An 18,063-nucleotide genomic window follows, 5' to 3' on the forward strand; every position below is an offset into this window, starting at 1 on the left:
GTATCAATGGAATCTTAAAGAAACTCTCAATCATGATTTTTTTCTTTGTAAATATTTATCACTTCATCTCCATTCCATCGTCAATGCTGGTTGGGTAGGCAACACTAATGTCAGAACATCTAAGTTAGCCGGCATTGTCTACCTTGGAGCAAATCTTGTCGGTTGAAATTCTAAGAAATAGAACACAATCGTAAGATCCACCATTGAAGTTGAATACTAAACCGTTGCCACTACTATTGTAGAACTATGAATAAACTAATTTGTATGAACTTAGTATCACCTCCTAATTCACTCCTATAACATAATATGATAATGTCGGTACAATTTATCTATGCGTTAAGTCGATATTTTATTTATGCATGAAACATATTATCATCAACTTTCACTTTGTGAAAGATCAAAATGTCAAACGTCAACTATGTGTTTCTCACGTTTGCACTTCTAACTATTTAGTGGACTCCATTACAAAACCTCTCATTCGTAAGATATTTTAATTGCATCGATCCAAGATTCACATCGAAATTCAATATTATGTGGGCATAATAAAAGATTATAATAGAGACAAATATGAAATAATAATTTTACTTTTCTTATATATTTTAATTCTTAATCAATTTATAATTTAAGAATTGATCATAAATTTAAGTATCTTAATGAGAAGAACCTCTCCTTCAAAATCTAATTACTCCGATGAATAAAATTAATAACTTTCACACCAAATTACTCACTTCTTCACTTATCATAATACTAAACAAAAAATAATGTTAAACAGTGTTGTATACGATCTTTGTCTCTTTCTTTCACTGTTCCCAATATCCCCTTGGCTGCTACCTCTCGATCGCCACGTTCTTGTTCCTTGTCTCCAAGCTTCGTTAAACCCAAGGCCGGAGATATCTAAGCCATACATGCAGGTGACCTTGGAGCAGCGACGCTAGATCGAGTATAAATGAAGCCATGATGCGACACAATCCGAGGTCGTCGAGCAAGTGCGAGAGCGGCCGGGGGGAGGAGGACGCGATGGCCGCCGGATCAGCTGAGAGACTACTTGGCTGCATCCCCGCCTCGAACTCGCACATCGAACAGCGGCCCTACCACCGAGACTGCAAGTGCGCCTTGCATCACCTGAAGGACCGTTCCAAGGCTTGTCCACGCAGCAGCATTATGATATCGTTCCTGGTTCGACGCTCATGGCACCGACATGGCATCAGCTCGGCAGCAAGCTTTGCGCATTCCACTCCTTTGCAAGCTGCCAGGGGCTTCTGTCGGCGGCGCACGGAGGAGGAAGATGGGTTCCATGTGAAGCAGTAGTAGCTTCTCGCTAAGCAACGAACGTATTTCAATCTGCATGTCTACTTATACCCATTAATTAGAATACTGCACTTCTGATGCCCATCGCAGTATGCTATTTCGAACGATGCTGCAACACTGCAATCATGATCTTGCATTGGGGAAGGAACCGATCATTTGCTTGATGTGATTAGTCCTCTTTGCCTGCTGTGTGCTCTGATTGATACAATAGATGATTGAGAAAATGACTTGCAGACTGGAGCATGATGTTTAATGGAATTCTACCACCTAATTAGGCGGCTGCAAGGTCAAGCTGTCATGCACAGGCCTTAGGAATTTGACCTAACACCAGCAAACAAAACATTGAATCAGGCATTACGACTAAGAGAATTATGCACAGATAACAAGTTAGGTAAGAACAATGTCAATGTCAACATTCATGGAGAAAAAAAAAATACTACAGTTTGGCCAATTAGATCGACTGTTCTTGTCTTCTCGAATGGGCGAACGTGGTGACTGCTCGTCCATGGAGGGACTTGAAACTTAGTGATTGGTATCAGCTGAACATGTCAACAGCACATGTATGCTTTATAAGCTTTTGACAAAGAATAGTATCGCCATGGATGACATTATTTCTCATGACAACCCCCACGTCGCATGTTATGAACTTGTCCTCAGGTTGCATGTAAAACCAGTGAGAGGAAGAAAGCTGTCGTTTGATTACATATGCTGCACTACCTAATCTAATTCTAAAACCTCCATTTTGTAGGAGATTTGTATCAGTCATGTAAGCATTTGGTTGTCGAAGTTTTCCAAGCAAACACAGAATAAAATACTCATTTTTATAAAAATATATGTATAATTCTTACCACCATCATTAATGCTTGACATTGGCTACAGCCTTTAGCAGTGAATGATATTTCACTCTACGAAATTAGATTAGACAGGATTGAACTCAGTCCATATTCAATGAGCGGATCGGATCGGTTCCCGGTTGGACCGGATCTGATCTAGATCAGACCAGATCAGATCAGACCAATCGACGGCACACCTTTTGATGCATGCACATGTTTATGGCCGTAACATACAATCACATTATATATACACATATGCGAAGTTGCGGAAAGTCACATGGGCATTCTGGGAATTCGGACGCCCACAAGTCTTCATCTCCACCTCCACCGGGAACCCAACAAAGGAACTATAAAGACGCGTCGCCCTCTCCCTCCTTCTCAGATCTCCCTGCCCTCATCGTCTAGTTGAAGGCGCTTGCACACAGGTCAGATCTGTTCTCTGTTCTCTTCTAATCCATCCTTGTTTGATTTGTTTTCCTCTATGTTTTTCTATTTTGATAAGATTTTTCCTTCAGATTTGATGCGCATTTGTACATCGAACTCCTAATGCCACGCAACGCTGAGATCTACTCTTTCTGATCCGGTTTCTATCTGAATTCTCTCCAGATCTGTGAACAAAAGCCCATCTCCGATGGGTTTCGCTTCCGGATCCGCCGCCAAGATGGGATTTTTCCGCAGATTTGGCCTCTGGTTGCTCTTCTCGTCCCTCGCGGACCTCCGTTCCGGCGACGGGTTCTACCTCCCTGGTAGCTACCCGCACGAGTACCAGGTCGGCGATGCCCTCTCGGTGAAGGTCAACTCGCTCACCTCCATCGAGACCGAGATGCCCTTCGGCTACTATAGCCTCCCCTTCTGCCGTCCCCAGGAGGGCATTAAGGACAGTGCCGAGAACCTCGGTGAGCTCCTCATGGGCGACCGCATCGAGAACTCCCCTTACCGCTTCAAGATGTTTACCAACGAGTCCGACGTCTTCCTCTGCGGATCCAAACCCCTCTCGTCCCAGGACTTCGATCTCCTCAAGAAGCGGATCGACGAGATGTACCAGGTCAATGTGATCCTGGACAACCTTCCGGCGATCCGGTACACGAAGAAGGACGACTACGTCCTCAGATGGACGGGGTACCCGGTCGGAGTCCGGGCTGGTGACGCCTACTACGTGTTCAATCACCTCAAGTTCACCGTTTTCGTGCACAAGTACGAGGACGCCAATGCGGCGAGGGTGGTCGGCAGCACTGGAGACGCCGCCGACGTGATCCAGACGACGGGCAAGTCGGGATCCGGCAAGCCTGGTTGGATGGTGGTCGGATTCGAGGTTGTGCCATGCAGCTTCCTGCACAACGCGGAATCGATCAAGAATGTGAAGATGTACGATAAGTATCCGGCCAAGATCCAGTGCGATCCTATCACCGTGGCCATGAAGCTGACCCAAAACCAGCCAATTGTCTTCACCTACGAGGTCGCCTTTGTCGAGAGCGACATCAAATGGCCGTCTCGATGGGATGCTTATCTGAAGATGGAAGGAGCCAAGGTTCATTGGTTCTCAATCCTCAATTCGCTAATGGTGATTGCTTTTCTAGCTGGCATTGTTCTCGTGATCTTACTCAGAACTGTCCGGAGGGATCTCACCCGGTACGAAGAGCTCGATAAGGAGTCACAAGCACAGATGAATGAGGAGCTCTCTGGGTGGAAGCTTGTTGTCGGGGATGTCTTCAGGGCTCCAGACCATCCATTACTGCTCTGTGTGATGGTAGGTGATGGGGTGCAGATACTTGGCATGGCAATCGTGACCATCTTGTTCGCTGCGCTTGGATTCATGTCCCCTGCCTCTCGTGGAACTCTCATCACGGGAATGCTGTTCTTCTACTTGATTCTTGGAATTGTGGCAGGGTACTTTGCCGTTAGGATTTGGAAGACAATTAAATGTGGGGATCACTCTGGGTGGGTCGGGGTCTCATGGCGTGTCGCTTGCTTCTTCCCGGGTATTGCCTTCTTGATCTTGACAACATTAAATTTCCTGTTGTGGGGCAGCCAGAGCACCGGGGCAATCCCAATTTCCTTGTTCATTGTGCTCCTCTTGCTCTGGTTCTGCATCTCGGTTCCACTTACTCTTACTGGTGGTTTCCTTGGTGCCAAGGCACCCCACATTGAGTACCCTGTCCGTACTAATCAAATCCCTCGCGAGATCCCTCCACAAAAGTATCCATCATGGTTGCTGGTGATTGGAGCTGGGACTCTACCCTTTGGTACCCTGTTCATTGAGCTTTTCTTCATAATGTCAAGCCTTTGGATGGGCCGAGTCTACTATGTTTTTGGCTTTCTCTTAGTTGTGTTGATTCTCCTCGTTATCGTGTGCGCTGAGGTTTCTCTAGTACTTACCTACATGCACATATGTGTGGAAGACTGGAAATGGTGGTGGAAATCATTCTTTGCTTCCGGCTCAGTGGCTCTATATATCTTCTTATACTCGGTGAACTACCTGGTATTTGATCTTAAGAGTTTAAGTGGCCCGGTCTCTGCCACCCTTTACCTTGGCTACTCACTCTTCATGGTCATTGCCATCATGCTTGCTACTGGGACAGTTGGATTCATTTCATCCTTCTGGTTTGTTCACTACCTCTTCTCATCTGTTAAACTAGATTGAGCTACGTTGGCCGCAAGGGATTTTTAGCGAGGGTGAACTTGAGTAATTAGCAGATCTGATACAAATTTGAAGAGCATAGAATCTTCTTCGATTTGTCTTCAATGGGAAGCTTGGAAAATCTATAGGGAAAATATTACCTTATATGCTTGTTCTTCTTAGTTGGCGATAAATGTAGCTGTTGCATTTTGTTACCTGCATTTTGGGAACTCTTCAATTTGTCGTAGAGTATATCTGTTGAATTATCAGTTCATTTACTTTGTCTCGTCTTTTTCTCTTTCATATGTTAAGCTGTAAACTTATTCAACTAATGCACCTTGTTTGAAGAATGAATACCATTTTGCTGCATCTAAATTTCTTAACTCCTGTAGTTCCTTACGTTTTGTATGTAGCATACAGATCTTTGAGCTCAGTAACTGCAAATCTTTAAAGCTCATTTTTGTTTCATTTGTTCTACTGCACTGTCATTATGGTTGGTTCTTTTGTGAACTCTGTAGCATGAAGACCTCATCATGTTTGTCTTCTGCATTAGTATCATTCATTTGATAGCTTTTTTGCTGACTTATTCATATTCAGTACATCTTAGAAACCTGGCAGCTATTCCTAAACAAGTAAATGAAATGAAATGGCATTTTGTTTATTGTTTCCAAGAAGTTGCTTGTATTATAACTAGCCTTCACTATTCTCGGAGGTGACACTAATTGGAAAATGACAACAGTAAAGGATTCAAAGTTCCATCACTAAATAATAATTTTCAGGTGGCTAAAAGAATTGGCAGTTTACACTGCATGATCTTGCAATTTTGGAAAATTTTAGGTCTAAGCCTGCTATCCTTTCAGTGTTTTGATGTGGACTTGGGATATAAAACTCTGGAAGCATGACCATGTACAGATATCCAGATTCACGAAGCTTCACGCTTCTATTCTTGATGGCCTGTATGAAGCATTCTACAGCAAGGACATTTTCTGCTCCTGTAGCTGAGACCTTTGAGTTCAGGTATGCATTCGAGCTTTGTACTTCTGTTCTCTTTTCACGAGGGCTATTATCTGGATTAAACAACCCGATTGAGCCAGAAACACTGCATGCAGAATCCGTAATTAATGCAACAAGTCGATGATCCAAGTTTGTCTTCATTCTGATTTCCTTCTGTCATATTGTGTTTGATCTCCGAAAGATCATGATCTGACTTTTTTTGCTAGAACCTCTGGTCCTCTCATTTTTTCATGACTCTGGTGAAGCAGGCTCATTTCCTATCCCTCTATCATCCTTTTTTTCGACTAATAGAAGTTTTTCCTTTCGTTTTCTTCAGAAGGAAAACAACCCAATCGAACCTTCGAGTTCAGATGCCTGCTGCTGTCAGCAGCTACAGAACTTGTGGCATCAGCATTTTTCTGTTCCTCATAGGAAATCTGCAACATCAATTCTTTGGACATTTTGTATGCTGCTGCATGGTCCTAAATGCAATTGTTTGATGCCAATATAAACATACAACCCACACCTAATTCAAATGACCTAAATGGTAGAATGTAATTAGTCTGGAAATGTTTATCTCTTGGCAAAACTAGCTTTTATATAACTATTTATGAGAATTTTGTTGCTATTATCACCTTATTCAATCCTCATATATGTTTCTAAGTATGGATTCTGCAAGTTCTGAAATTTATGACAGCTTCTGCCTACTAGTAAGGGTCAAGTATGTACGAGAAATTCTCTGGACAACCTAAGAGGTAAAAAACTCCATTAAGCTGTTTATGATCAGCCTCATTGACATGACTACAAAGCATTAATATGTTACAGATGAATCTTGTAGTTCAAGACAAGAGCAAATTCATTATAAAATAACTATTTTTCTGTTTTTATAATCACAAAAGAAAGTGCATCTGGTATGGTATGAATATATAGTTCCATGCATCAAATAAATCTCATTGAAATGGAGTTATGCTCATTAAAACATGTAACAGTGAATAGTATGCAACAATATATTAATGTCAATGCAGTAGTTTGTTCTGTGATTGTTGTTCAAGAATATGTTTATTCAAACTTGTCACCACAACACATTCATTTGTTACAAATTTTCTGGTTACAGATTCTGTGTATGAATGTTTGGTGTTGGGTTTTGTATTCTTTGTGGTTGTCATTGTAAAAAAAAAAAAAGTACGAAGATTGATAATGAATATATTAACGAACAGTCAACATTTCGATATATAAGCGTCGTATGGAAGTTATCGTGGAAGGAGAGAGATCTAACTCACTCTCCCACGTTTGCCTGCATAGATAGAAGTCCAGGACATACTATTCGGGGTTGTCTCTTTTGTCACCCATATGAACAAAATGTCAAGAAGAGGACATTGAAGCAATTATGGGTTGTGTCTCCTTAAGACGTGGTATAAAAGGTAATTTTCAATGTTTCATTGGGGAGCTCTCTTCCCAAAAATGAATATCCAATAAGTCCTCAGTAACTGACTTGAATGTCATAGGGATCGAATCGTGAAACTTTTCTTGATGTTGGTGTGCCTATAAAACCAATTCAAGATTAGTAAACTACTTGTGATATCGTGCATGACATATCTTTGAAGTCACACATGAAGGAACTGACGGTGTAAATGAATCTAAAATCAATTTTCTTATTTATAATTATGAGTTATTCAAAATTAAATCAAGTGAATCTCTTAGTGACATATACACCTGTTTTACAAATGTTGTCAATAGATTAAAAGCCCTTGGTAAAAACTATACTAATCTTAAATTGGTGAGCAAGATTTAAAGTTGGGATCAAAGATAACGATAATCCAAAAAATTACAGACTTGAATAATCTTCTTTTTAAAGAACTTATAGGATCTTAATGACCTATGAAATAATATACAAATTACATGATAAAAAATAAATAAATTATGCTTTAATGACTTTCAATAATAAGGTATTTGACTCTCTCGAAACTTCTTTTTCGTAAGATGAATTACTTGAAGTATTTCATAATTTATATGATGAATTTAAAATGATTGATAAAAAATAAAGCTTGCTAAAAAGGGATCATATTTCACTCGCTAATGAATTTGATACATTGAAAAATAAACATGACAATTATATGTCAACATCTTATACTTCTGGCACTAAATGTGAAGATTTAAAATCATCTAATCTTAAACTTAAAAATAAGTTAGTTAAAAAATCACTAGAATTATATGCTTTGAAAAATATAAAGAATATCTTACTTGTCATGAATGAACAACTAGAATATTACTGGAGTCTACTGATAATAATGATGTAATATAATCACTTAAAAAGGAAAATATATTTCCATGATAAATAGTAAAAAAATTTAAAATTTAAAATATCTTTTAATGTGATTCTTGCTAAGCAAGATTGTGTATTTAGAAAAAAAGGTATTGGTTTCACAAGTAGGAGCATACATTGAAAGCCAATTAAATTTATAAAAGGAGTTACACTATATATTCCTCCTAAAGCTAAATGCAACTTTTATGAAAAGTTTGGTCATTATGTTTACACATGCTCTTTTAAAAAATATAATCATTTTAAATTAGTTTGAGTTCCTAAATGAACCATAAATAATTTGAAGCTAAAAGAAAAAAAAAAGGTAGATCTAACAATGAAGGACCTAAAGTTAAATGGGTACCTAGAATAAATATATATTTTTTTTTGTAGATATGTCTCTAAAAAGAGCTAGGAGTAAAAGATGCATAATAAATATTCAAGGCATATGACCCGAGATCCTACAAACTTCTCAAAGCTCATTGCCGAGATGAAGGATATATTACCATCAGAGATAACAATAAAAGAAAAATCATTAGCATTAAAAATATTAGTAACAAATTAAATATTTTATTTTAAAAAATATTTATAGTAGATGATTTAAAACATAACTTAATAAGCATTAGCCAACTTTGTCATAAGAGATATAATATTAGATTTGAATCTCATGATTGCATCATAAAAATGTCAAATACTGATAAATCTATGATAGCTTTAAGAAGTGATAATATTATAGTATTGATTTTATTGATTTTCATGATGTAATTTGTTTTTTGATTTTGAATGATGATGTATGGCTATGGTATAGGAGACCAAGATATATTAGTATGAAATTAATTTTATAGATTGGAACTAAAAAACTTGTGAGAGAAATACATAAAATTAAATTTGTTAAAGATAAAATTTGTGATGCGTGCCAACTAGGAAAACATATATGGATTAGCTTCAAACCTAAAAATTAAGTAAGTACATCTATACCATTATAATTAATTCATATGAATTTATTTAGACTAATTGATATCATAAGTCTAGGAGATAGCAAATATGCTTTTATGATTATTAATAATTATTGTATATATACTTGAATATACTTTTTAACATATAAACATAATTATTTTAAATAATTTATTAAATTTTATAAATAAGTTTAAAATGAAAAAGTTTTTATGATTTTCTCTATTCATATTGATCATGGTGGTGAATTTAAAAATTATAATTTTTTAAGAATTTTATGATTTAAATGGGTATAATCATAATTTTTCACTTGAATAAATCTGTAATAAAATAGAGTTGTTAAGAGAAAGAATAAGAGCTCACAAGATATGACAAGGATCATGCTTAATGAATATAGTTTATTTAAAAGTCCAAGGCAAACCATTTAGAACTGTCGCCCACATGTACAAAATGCTAGAGAGAGGACGTCGAGGTAATTACGAGTTATCTCCTCCAAGATGTGGTATAAAAGGTAATTCTTGGCGCTTCGACAGGAGGTTCTCTTCCTGAAAAAATGAATACTCACTAAGTCCTCAATAACTGACTTGAGAATTAGAGGGATTGAGTCAAAAAATCTCTCCCAATATCGATGCCTCGAGAGCTCGATGCCCCCACCTCATAGCCACTTCAGAATCATCTTGGTACCACTTCGGATACTTTTATATATTTAGGTTTAGACCATATCAGGGAGGTAGGATGATAATTTTCGAGATTATGATACAGAGATGGTAAAACTGTTTGCATACTTAAAAAGAGTGCATGAAGTAATATGTTTGCTCATATCACAATCCTTGAATGGAGCTGATCTAAGTTACATTGGAGGTATATGTTTGCTGAACCTGGTTACGGTGATGGCATACTATTGATGCTATTTATTTGCAAAGTGTAAGGGTCATGCTTCATGAAAGTGTTAAACAAAACCAAATATTGACTAGTGGTAGAAATAATGAATGATCAGATATGCTGCAATAATATCATCGGTCTCACATAAAAAAATATTTAATTAATATATTTTATCATTGACTTATCAAGTATTTTGAGTCAATGATTGAGACAACAAATCCATGGATCAATTATTCTATCTGGTCATATTACAACAAAGGGTTTTAATGTTGTTGGTATAGAAGATTAGGTTGGTTTTGATATTAATAAGTCTAAATTTATATTTTAATTTCTAAATAATTATTAATTACAAATAGGTTGTGATGAGGATAGTAATTATGATAAGACTCGGCCGACGTCAGTCGACGCCTCACGCCTCGATCGGCGCGACGGCACTCGGTCAACCGAACCAGAACATCGGTCGAGGCACATTAACGCCTACGCAGGCGCGGTTCTTCACGCCACGCCAACGCCCATGTCAGACGCTATCAGCCTGCCTCCTGCAAGCGGGCACATCAAACAACAGTAAGCTTCCCTATAAATACCCTCTCGTTCATCAAAGAATAAGGGGAGAAAAGGGATAGACACAAACACTTCTTCTTCTTAAACCCCCTCCACATCTGCTAACTTGATCGTCGGAGGGGTCGGGCCGAGCACCCCGGCCCAACCTTTGTGCAGGTACGAAGCCGAGGGTCCCCGCCGGGCGCGCAGACGAGGAGTTCTTGCCCGGAGGACACGGTGACCCCGTCCCGATCGGACCATCGCACCGGACCGACCCCACGGGCTCGAGGAACGCCCCGGAGAGATCCCCATCGTCCGGACTCGAACCGAGTCGCGTCGGCCCCGAGGCCACGACTCAAGGCTGTTTCCCACAACAGATTGGCGCTAGAGGAAGGGCCCAGAATATCGGGTGATCACCCGAGCGGCTCAGATGAGCCCACGGCTGAGAGGTCACACCCGACCGAAGCCTCAGGGGAACATCCCCCGCACGGAGATCATCGTGACGAACACCCCGCCACGACCTCCGAACGATATTGGCGAATATTCAACGACCCGGGCTTGTCGCCGCCCGACGGCGCCCCAGCCGACTCAACGCCCGTGTCACCCGAGGCCTTTCAGGACCTCGCCCGTCAAGTCCGAGCTCTAATGGAAATGGTGCAAACCATTATCCCGCTCGTTTCTCATCCGGCGCACCCGCCCGCAATCGAGCCACTACGACAACGCGAGGCGCTCGTTCGGGCCCACATGACACTACTAGAGCCCCCCACTTCGCCTCGGGTCCGATCGGCCCCACTCGGGGATCCAGTGATGGCAAACCCAAGCGGTCGCCCGGAACCCGAGGCACTCTCCTCGGACTCCCTGCGGGCCCAATTGCGCTTCGTTAGCCAGCGACTCGACGAGGTGCAGGAAGAGGTTTGCAAGTCCAAGGGAGAGCTTGGGGAGGACACACACCGAGGGTCTCCCTTCTCACCCGAGATACGGGATCTGACAGTCCCCCCGGACTTCCAGCTCCCCTCTCTAGACGCTTACCATGGCTCCACTGACCCAGCGGACCATGTAGTTGCTTTTCGCGCCTAAATGACGCTATACGGAACCTCTGATGCCCTGATGTGCAGAGCGTTTCCTACCACTCTAAGAGGGTCGGTCCACGCGTGGTATGGCAGCTTGAAGACGGGAACGGTTGCTTCCTTCGGCCAGCTCGCCAAGGACTTCGAGCTCCACTTCGTAGCCTATGCACGGCCAAAGCCCTCCGCAACACTGCTCCTCGGACTCAAACAAAAGGAGGATGAGCCCCTCTCACATTTTGTGGATCGCTTTGCCACGCAAATCCGGGGCTTGTCGGACACTCACCCCTCTTTGTTAGTGCAAGCGTTTGTGATAGGCCTGCGACCTTCCAGATTCCTCTGGTCCCTCGCGGAGCAACCTCCCACTACGGTGCCAGAGATGCTCTAGCGGGCTAACTGGTACATCGCAGCCGAGGCCTGGGCGGCCGTGAGGAGAAGGGACGACCTCCGACCGCGGGCTCCATAAGAGAGGCAATGCACCCGCGGTGGCTACCCGATGTAGTCCTCATGAAAAGAAATCCAAGCCCTGCCTCAGTCTCTTCTGAGCGAAGGTTCAATATCTACCTGACCCCCTCTCGGCTCGCGGTTGGCCCTAGCTTAAACCTTTCTGAATCTACACGGCTCGGCCGTAGGCTGCCCGAGTCCACCTCAGCGCGGCCTGCCCACCTGAGTTGTGTCTCTCGACCCGAGCCACTTCCCTCGGCCATGCATTGCCGAGCCCACCTCAGGGCGGCTTGCCCACCTGAGTCGTGTCTCTCGGCCAGAGCCACATCCCTCGACCGTAGACTGCCCGAGTCTACCTTAGCGCGGCCTGCCCGCCTGAGTCGTGTCCCTCGGTCGTAGACTGTCGAGTCCACCTCAGGGCAGCCTACCCGCCTGAGTCATGTCTCTCGGCCTTTGCCATATCCCTCGGCCGCATGACGCCCGAGACCACGTCTGCGCGGTCTGCCCGCCTGCGTCGTGCTCCTCGGTCGCATGATGCCCGAGACCACAACTGTGCGGCTAGCCCGCCTGCGTCGTGCTCCTCGGCTCCATGCTCCCCGAGACACACCTGCGCGGCTAGCCCGCCTGCGTCGTGCTCCTCGGCTCCATGCTCCCCGAGATCACACCTACGCGGTTAGCCCGCCTGCATCGAGCTCCTCGACACCATGTTCCCCGAGACACACCTGCGCGCCTAGCCCGCCTGCGTCGTGCTCCTCGGCTCCATGCTTCCCGAGACACACCTGCGCGGCTAGCCCGCCTGCGTCGTGCTCCTCGGCTTCATGTTCCCGAGACACACCTGCGCGGCCAGCCCGCTTGCGTCGTGCTCCTCGGCTCTTCGGCTCCATGCTCCCCGAGACCGCGCCTGCGCGGCCAACCCGTCTGAAAGCTAAAGCCATGCCTCGGACTCCCATTATAACGACCGACGTATAGCTTCTTTCCGGGGGGGGATATGATGAGTATAGTAATTATGATAAGACTCAGCCGACGTCAACCGACGCCTCATGCCTCGATCGGCGCGACGGCGCTCGATCAACCGAACCAGAACATCGGCCGAGGCACATTAACGCCTACGCAGGCGCGGTTCTTCACGCCACGCCAACGCCTATGTCAGACACTATCAGCCTGCCTCCTGCAGGCGGGCACATCAAACAACAGTAAGCTTCCCTATAAATACTCTCTCGTTCATCAGAGGAAAAGGGGAGAAAAGGGACAGACAAAAACACTTCTTCTTCTGAAACCCCCTCCACATCTGCTAACTTGATCGTCGGAGGGGTCGGGCCGAGCACCCCGGCCCGATCTTTGTGCAAGTGCGAAGCCGAGGGTCCCCGCCGGGCACGCGGACGAGGAGTTCTTGCCCGGAGGACACGACGACCCCGTCCCGATCGGACCATCGCACCGGACCGACCCCGCGGGCTCGAGGAACGCCCCGGAGAGATCCCTGTCGTCCAGACTCGAACCGAGCCGCGTCGGCCCCGAGACCACGGCTCAAGGTTGTTTCCCACAACAGGTTGCTATCAAGTTGGTTCTTACATTTTGATCCCTTGAGGATTTATAATTACATATAAGTCCTTTGGATTAAGAAATGTAAAAGTTTTTACCTTAAGACCTTAGAAAAAATATTTTTTTTTTAAAAAAATATTATTTTATAATTTTAATTTTAAAAAAATTGTTAATTATAAATAGATCCTAGTTGGTATAAATATTAAGTTTCCTTAATATATTAAATTTATTACACCAATGACCAAACTACATCATATATTAACAAAACCTGAACCTTTAGATCATACTGATGTGAGAGCCAACCACCCCCTCTTGACTTCTCTTTCACCCCATTGCTTGACTTCAAACCAAACTCTGGATCACAAACCAATCGACTTGGAACTCAGGGAGAGGAAGGAGAAATAATACTCGAGTCATTGACAAAGCTTCCGGTGTGCACTCCCCGAGCTCGTCTCTCCACATGCTGTGGCCGCTGCCGGCCATGAGTTCTCCATTCATTAACGTGGCCTTGTTTTATCCAAGCAGCCACTCCGAGCAGATGTGAACAGTTCTTGCAGAAGTAATCAGTCATCAAATGCAGAATATTGACGTAGCTCAGTGATTTGACTCACACGGTTGGACGCAGGGAAAACACTCGGCAAAGTTGGAAGAATTATAGCCTTTGTTCCTTTTGCGCTCGAGGAATTGTCAAAAGAGAAAGCAAGAGATGCCAGGTGTTCCAGTTCAAACCTTTAATTCCTTAGTAGAGAGAGAAGGATTATTACAGGGATGATCAGTGCTCAAAACAAAAGCAAGAGATGCTTTGTTTGGTCAAATCATGCGAGTATTATCTTATCTTGACACACTTTCTAATTCCCAAGAGATACAACATTGATGATGCTTTCCCCATTAGCAAGTCTCAATGATGAACTAGAGGATCGTGATCTTGATATGATCTCTCAGATCTCATCTGCCCAAAACTGCACAAAGAAAGAACGGAGGTAACCAAGACGACGGTGAAGAAGAATGGAAAGTGGTGGAAGTCAAAGAAGTGCACAACAAATCTCGTATTCTGTGAACGACTCGAAATTGCCGCTGGATAAGCTTCTCATATGTTCTGTCAAGGAAATATTGTTGCGAATCGCTTGGCTTCCTTCGCTCTGGCCAGCGAATCTTATTGCTTTGGAGGGACAGTTGACCTTCCAATATTAATGTTTCGGTTAAAGCGAACGGTTGTATTCGGTTTCGTTATACTAAATTTAAGTCTTTATCTTAGAAGGCAAAGAGTGCACAACAAAGAAGACACCCTTCGTGACTATACGGCCCTCTCTCGGTGGAGAACTGCAAGAAATTTGAAGAGGTAGCGGGAGGGAGAGCGAGAGAGAGAGAGATGGCGGGGGGTGGGGTGATGGTACACGGTGGGTCGGCGGGGGTGTCGAAGGAGAGGGCGAAGGATTACAAGGGAAGGGTGACGCCGTTCGTGGTCATGGCTTGCTTGGTCGCCGCCGTCGGGGGATCCATCTTCGGATACGATATCGGCATCTCAGGTACGCCCTTGTATCACCATGGCTATCATCACCATCATATCGATTCGCGGAGGGATTTGGTCGAACTTCGATCTTGCTTTGTGCTTGCACCACCACAGGAGGTGTTACAAGCATGGACCCTTTCCTCGAGAAGTTCTTCCCTGTGGTGTACCGGAAGAAGAACTTGCAATCCCAGAACAACTACTGCAAGTACGACAACCAGGGTCTCGCGGCCTTCACCTCCTCACTCTACCTTGCCGGCCTCGTTGCTTCCATCGTCGCCTCCCCAGTGACCAGAAAGTACGGCCGCCGAGCTAGCATCGTTTGTGGTGGAGCAAGCTTTCTCGTCGGAGCCACCCTCAACGCTGCCGCCGTCAACCTGGCAATGCTGCTTCTGGGCCGTATCATGCTTGGTGTTGGTATTGGCTTCGGGAATCAGGTACTTGGATCAACCTTTGCTGCTGGATTTCTCAGGCTAATCACCTCCTCTGTTCTCCTCAGGCTGTCCCTCTCTACCTCTCGGAGATGGCTCCCGCGCACCTCCGCGGCGCACTGAACATGATGTTCCAGCTTGCGACGACGCTGGGCATCTTCTCAGCGAACATGATCAATTACGGCACCGAGAAGATCAAACCGTGGGGATGGCGCCTCTCCCTGGGGCTGGCGGCGGCGCCCGCGCTTCTGATGACCATCGGGGGCCTCCTCCTCCCGGAGACCCCGAACAGCCTCATCGAGCAAGGGCGGGCCGAGAAAGGCCGCCGCGTCCTGGAGAAGATCCGTGGCACCAGCGACGTGGACGCCGAGTTCCAGGACATGATCGAAGCTAGCGAGGTCGCGAACGCCGTCGAACACCCCTTCAGGAACATACTAGAGCGGCGGAACCGGCCTCAGCTTCTCATGGCCATCTTCATGCCGACGTTCCAGATACTCACCGGCATCAACTCGATACTCTTCTACGCGCCGGTGCTGTTCCAGAGCATGGGCTTCGGGGGCAACGCCTCTCTCTACTCGTCCGTCCTGACAGGGGCTGTGCTGGCCTCGTCCACGCTCGTCTCCATCGCCACGGTCGATAGGTGGGGGAGGAGAGCTCTGCTCATCGGCGGCGGCGTACAGATGATCATATGCCAGGTAAATCTCAATCGCTTGACCTGAAAGAATCAGTCTCGACATTGACCTTCCGCACCAACCAGGTCATTGTGGCCATCATACTGGGGCTCAAGTTCGGCGACGACAAGAAGCTCTCCAAGGAGTTCTCCATCATCGTGGTGGCCGTCATCTGCCTCTTCGTGGCCGCCTTCGGGTGGTCGTGGGGGCCGCTAGGTTGGACTGTCCCCAGCGAGATATTCCCGCTGGAGACGAGGTCGGCCGGGCAGAGCATCACCGTCTCCGTGAACCTCTTCTTCACCTTCGCCATCGCGCAGTCCTTCCTCAGCCTCCTCTGTTCCTTCAAATTCGGAATCTTCCTCTTCTTCGCGGGCTGGATCACCATCATGACCATCTTCGTCTACGTCCTCCTCCCGGAGACCAAAGGGGTGCCCATTGAAGAGATGGTACTCCTCTGGAGCAAGCACTGGTTCTGGAGAAGAGTCATGCCACCGATCGGAGTGGAAGAGGGTGGCGCAGCGAAGGCAGAGTCGCCTGACTTGGGAGCTTGACGAAAGAGTGTTGTGTGAATGGATTACTATAATGAGCGATTAGCATAAGATCTTTATCATTAATTATGTATTCGTGAATCGTGACACAAATTAATCATCAAGGAAGCCCACTTAAAGTCCAACTAAGAATGCGCAGACGCATATATAAAGCATTAGGTGATCTGTTCGATGGTAAGTTCCGGAGCCCATTTAAGGCCCAAATAAATCCTCCCTGTTCCTGCCACTCCGACGAAGGCCATGCTAGGCCGTTGCGGTCGTCTCCTCCTCGATGTCGGGACGCATTTGATCGAAACCCTAACTCCTTCTTTGGCTCGGGGTCAACCTCCAGACCGTCGGCATCCCTGGTCTCCGCACCAAGCCCTGTCATTTGACCTCTCTCTTGGACGTTCCCTCTTTCTCGATTTGGCTTTGTTGTGCTACTTTGTGTTGTTGATGTTGCCATCGTCGTCGTTGATGGCGTGGTTGCTGCTGGGGTGTCAAGGTACTGCGGCTGGTGTATCGGCACAGGCTGTCTCAGCTGAGGGAGGAGAGGGATATGAAGCCCCAAACCTTCGCCCGCCTCGTTTCTGCTTTGCTATATGAGAAAAGGTATGACCTTTGAGTCATCTTCTCATCCTACTGAGTTTATCAGAGAGTTGGGATAATGTTGCAGTGCAGGCTTCCTCTTGCTTTTTCGTTTTAGCTCTTGGAATTCTCAATCCCCAACCTGATGTACTAACCAATGGAGAACATAAAAGATTCATGTGAATTGGTCCACCAATCTTATTAACAGCGCAAAAAAGGATGAATTTTGTATTCTTTATATGCTTTACTAGTGACACTAGATTATCTTCTGTGAAGGTGGTAGTCACTGTTAGCAACTTATGAGGAAGCATGACTAGTAATACAACCTACAAACAGATTAGTTGAGTGGTTTCAGATTGGTCACTGGTAGCAACTTATGATGAAGCATAACTGGTAGTCAGATGATTTTGCTATGACAGTTGTTTTGACAATGATTTGACTTTTTATTTTATTTTATTTTTTAAGCAATAAGAGTTTTGCTAAGAGAACTAAGGCATTAACACTTGCATCTCAGATGTTTCCATGAAGAAAGTAATGTTCTAAACAGGAAGGAACATATGCAATTAAATTTTATGATGAAACTGAATTGTTAAAATATTTACGATCATTTTTTAAAAAAGCTTTAAACATATCCAAGTTATATAGCTTTTGAAACCCAAGGCATTGTTATCAATTACTTGATCCTTTCCTATCTCTTTCCTTGTTATCTTAATTTCTTGTATTTTTAGCTAGCAATAGGAGACTTGATAAACTGCTTGTATTGTGCCAAGTATGTATCTTTTCTGATTGTTTGTTTTTGCTATTTGGAAGGTTTTGGAAAAATGGATACCTTGAAACTAGAAATCTTGCTATGATGGAGAATCTGG

The 18,063-nt window shown here is 44.4% G+C and overlaps 2 protein-coding genes across 3 annotated transcripts; both read left to right on the forward strand.

The window, feature by feature from the left end:
• Nucleotides 1-2,413: 2,413 nt before the first annotated feature.
• Nucleotides 2,414-5,127, forward strand: LOC135638571 (transmembrane 9 superfamily member 11-like). Of its 2 annotated transcripts, none has more exons than XM_065151738.1 (2): nucleotides 2,414-2,566; nucleotides 2,748-5,127. In XM_065151738.1, exon 2 carries the CDS (start codon nucleotides 2,773-2,775, stop codon nucleotides 4,780-4,782), a length of 2,010 nt encoding a protein of 669 aa, XP_065007810.1. In that variant the 5' UTR covers nucleotides 2,414-2,566; nucleotides 2,748-2,772; the 3' UTR covers nucleotides 4,783-5,127. The 2 variants fall into 2 exon arrangements, with proteins under 2 accessions (XP_065007810.1, XP_065007811.1); XM_065151739.1 differs by having other exon boundaries at nucleotides 2,421-2,566; nucleotides 2,657-5,127.
• A 9,316-nt stretch (nucleotides 5,128-14,443) lies between these two features.
• Nucleotides 14,444-16,755, forward strand: LOC135639089 (sugar transport protein 7-like). Its single transcript, XM_065152851.1, has 4 exons — nucleotides 14,444-14,999; nucleotides 15,098-15,417; nucleotides 15,480-16,106; nucleotides 16,169-16,755. The coding sequence occupies exons 1-4, from the start codon at nucleotides 14,843-14,845 to the stop codon at nucleotides 16,631-16,633; spliced, it is 1,569 nt and encodes a 522-aa protein (XP_065008923.1). The 5' UTR covers nucleotides 14,444-14,842; the 3' UTR covers nucleotides 16,634-16,755.
• The last annotated feature ends 1,308 nt before the right edge of the window (nucleotides 16,756-18,063 follow it).

This window comes from Musa acuminata, chromosome BXJ3-5, assembly GCF_036884655.1.
Source record: "Musa acuminata AAA Group cultivar baxijiao chromosome BXJ3-5, Cavendish_Baxijiao_AAA, whole genome shotgun sequence".
Classification (NCBI taxonomy): domain Eukaryota; kingdom Viridiplantae; phylum Streptophyta; class Magnoliopsida; order Zingiberales; family Musaceae; genus Musa; species Musa acuminata.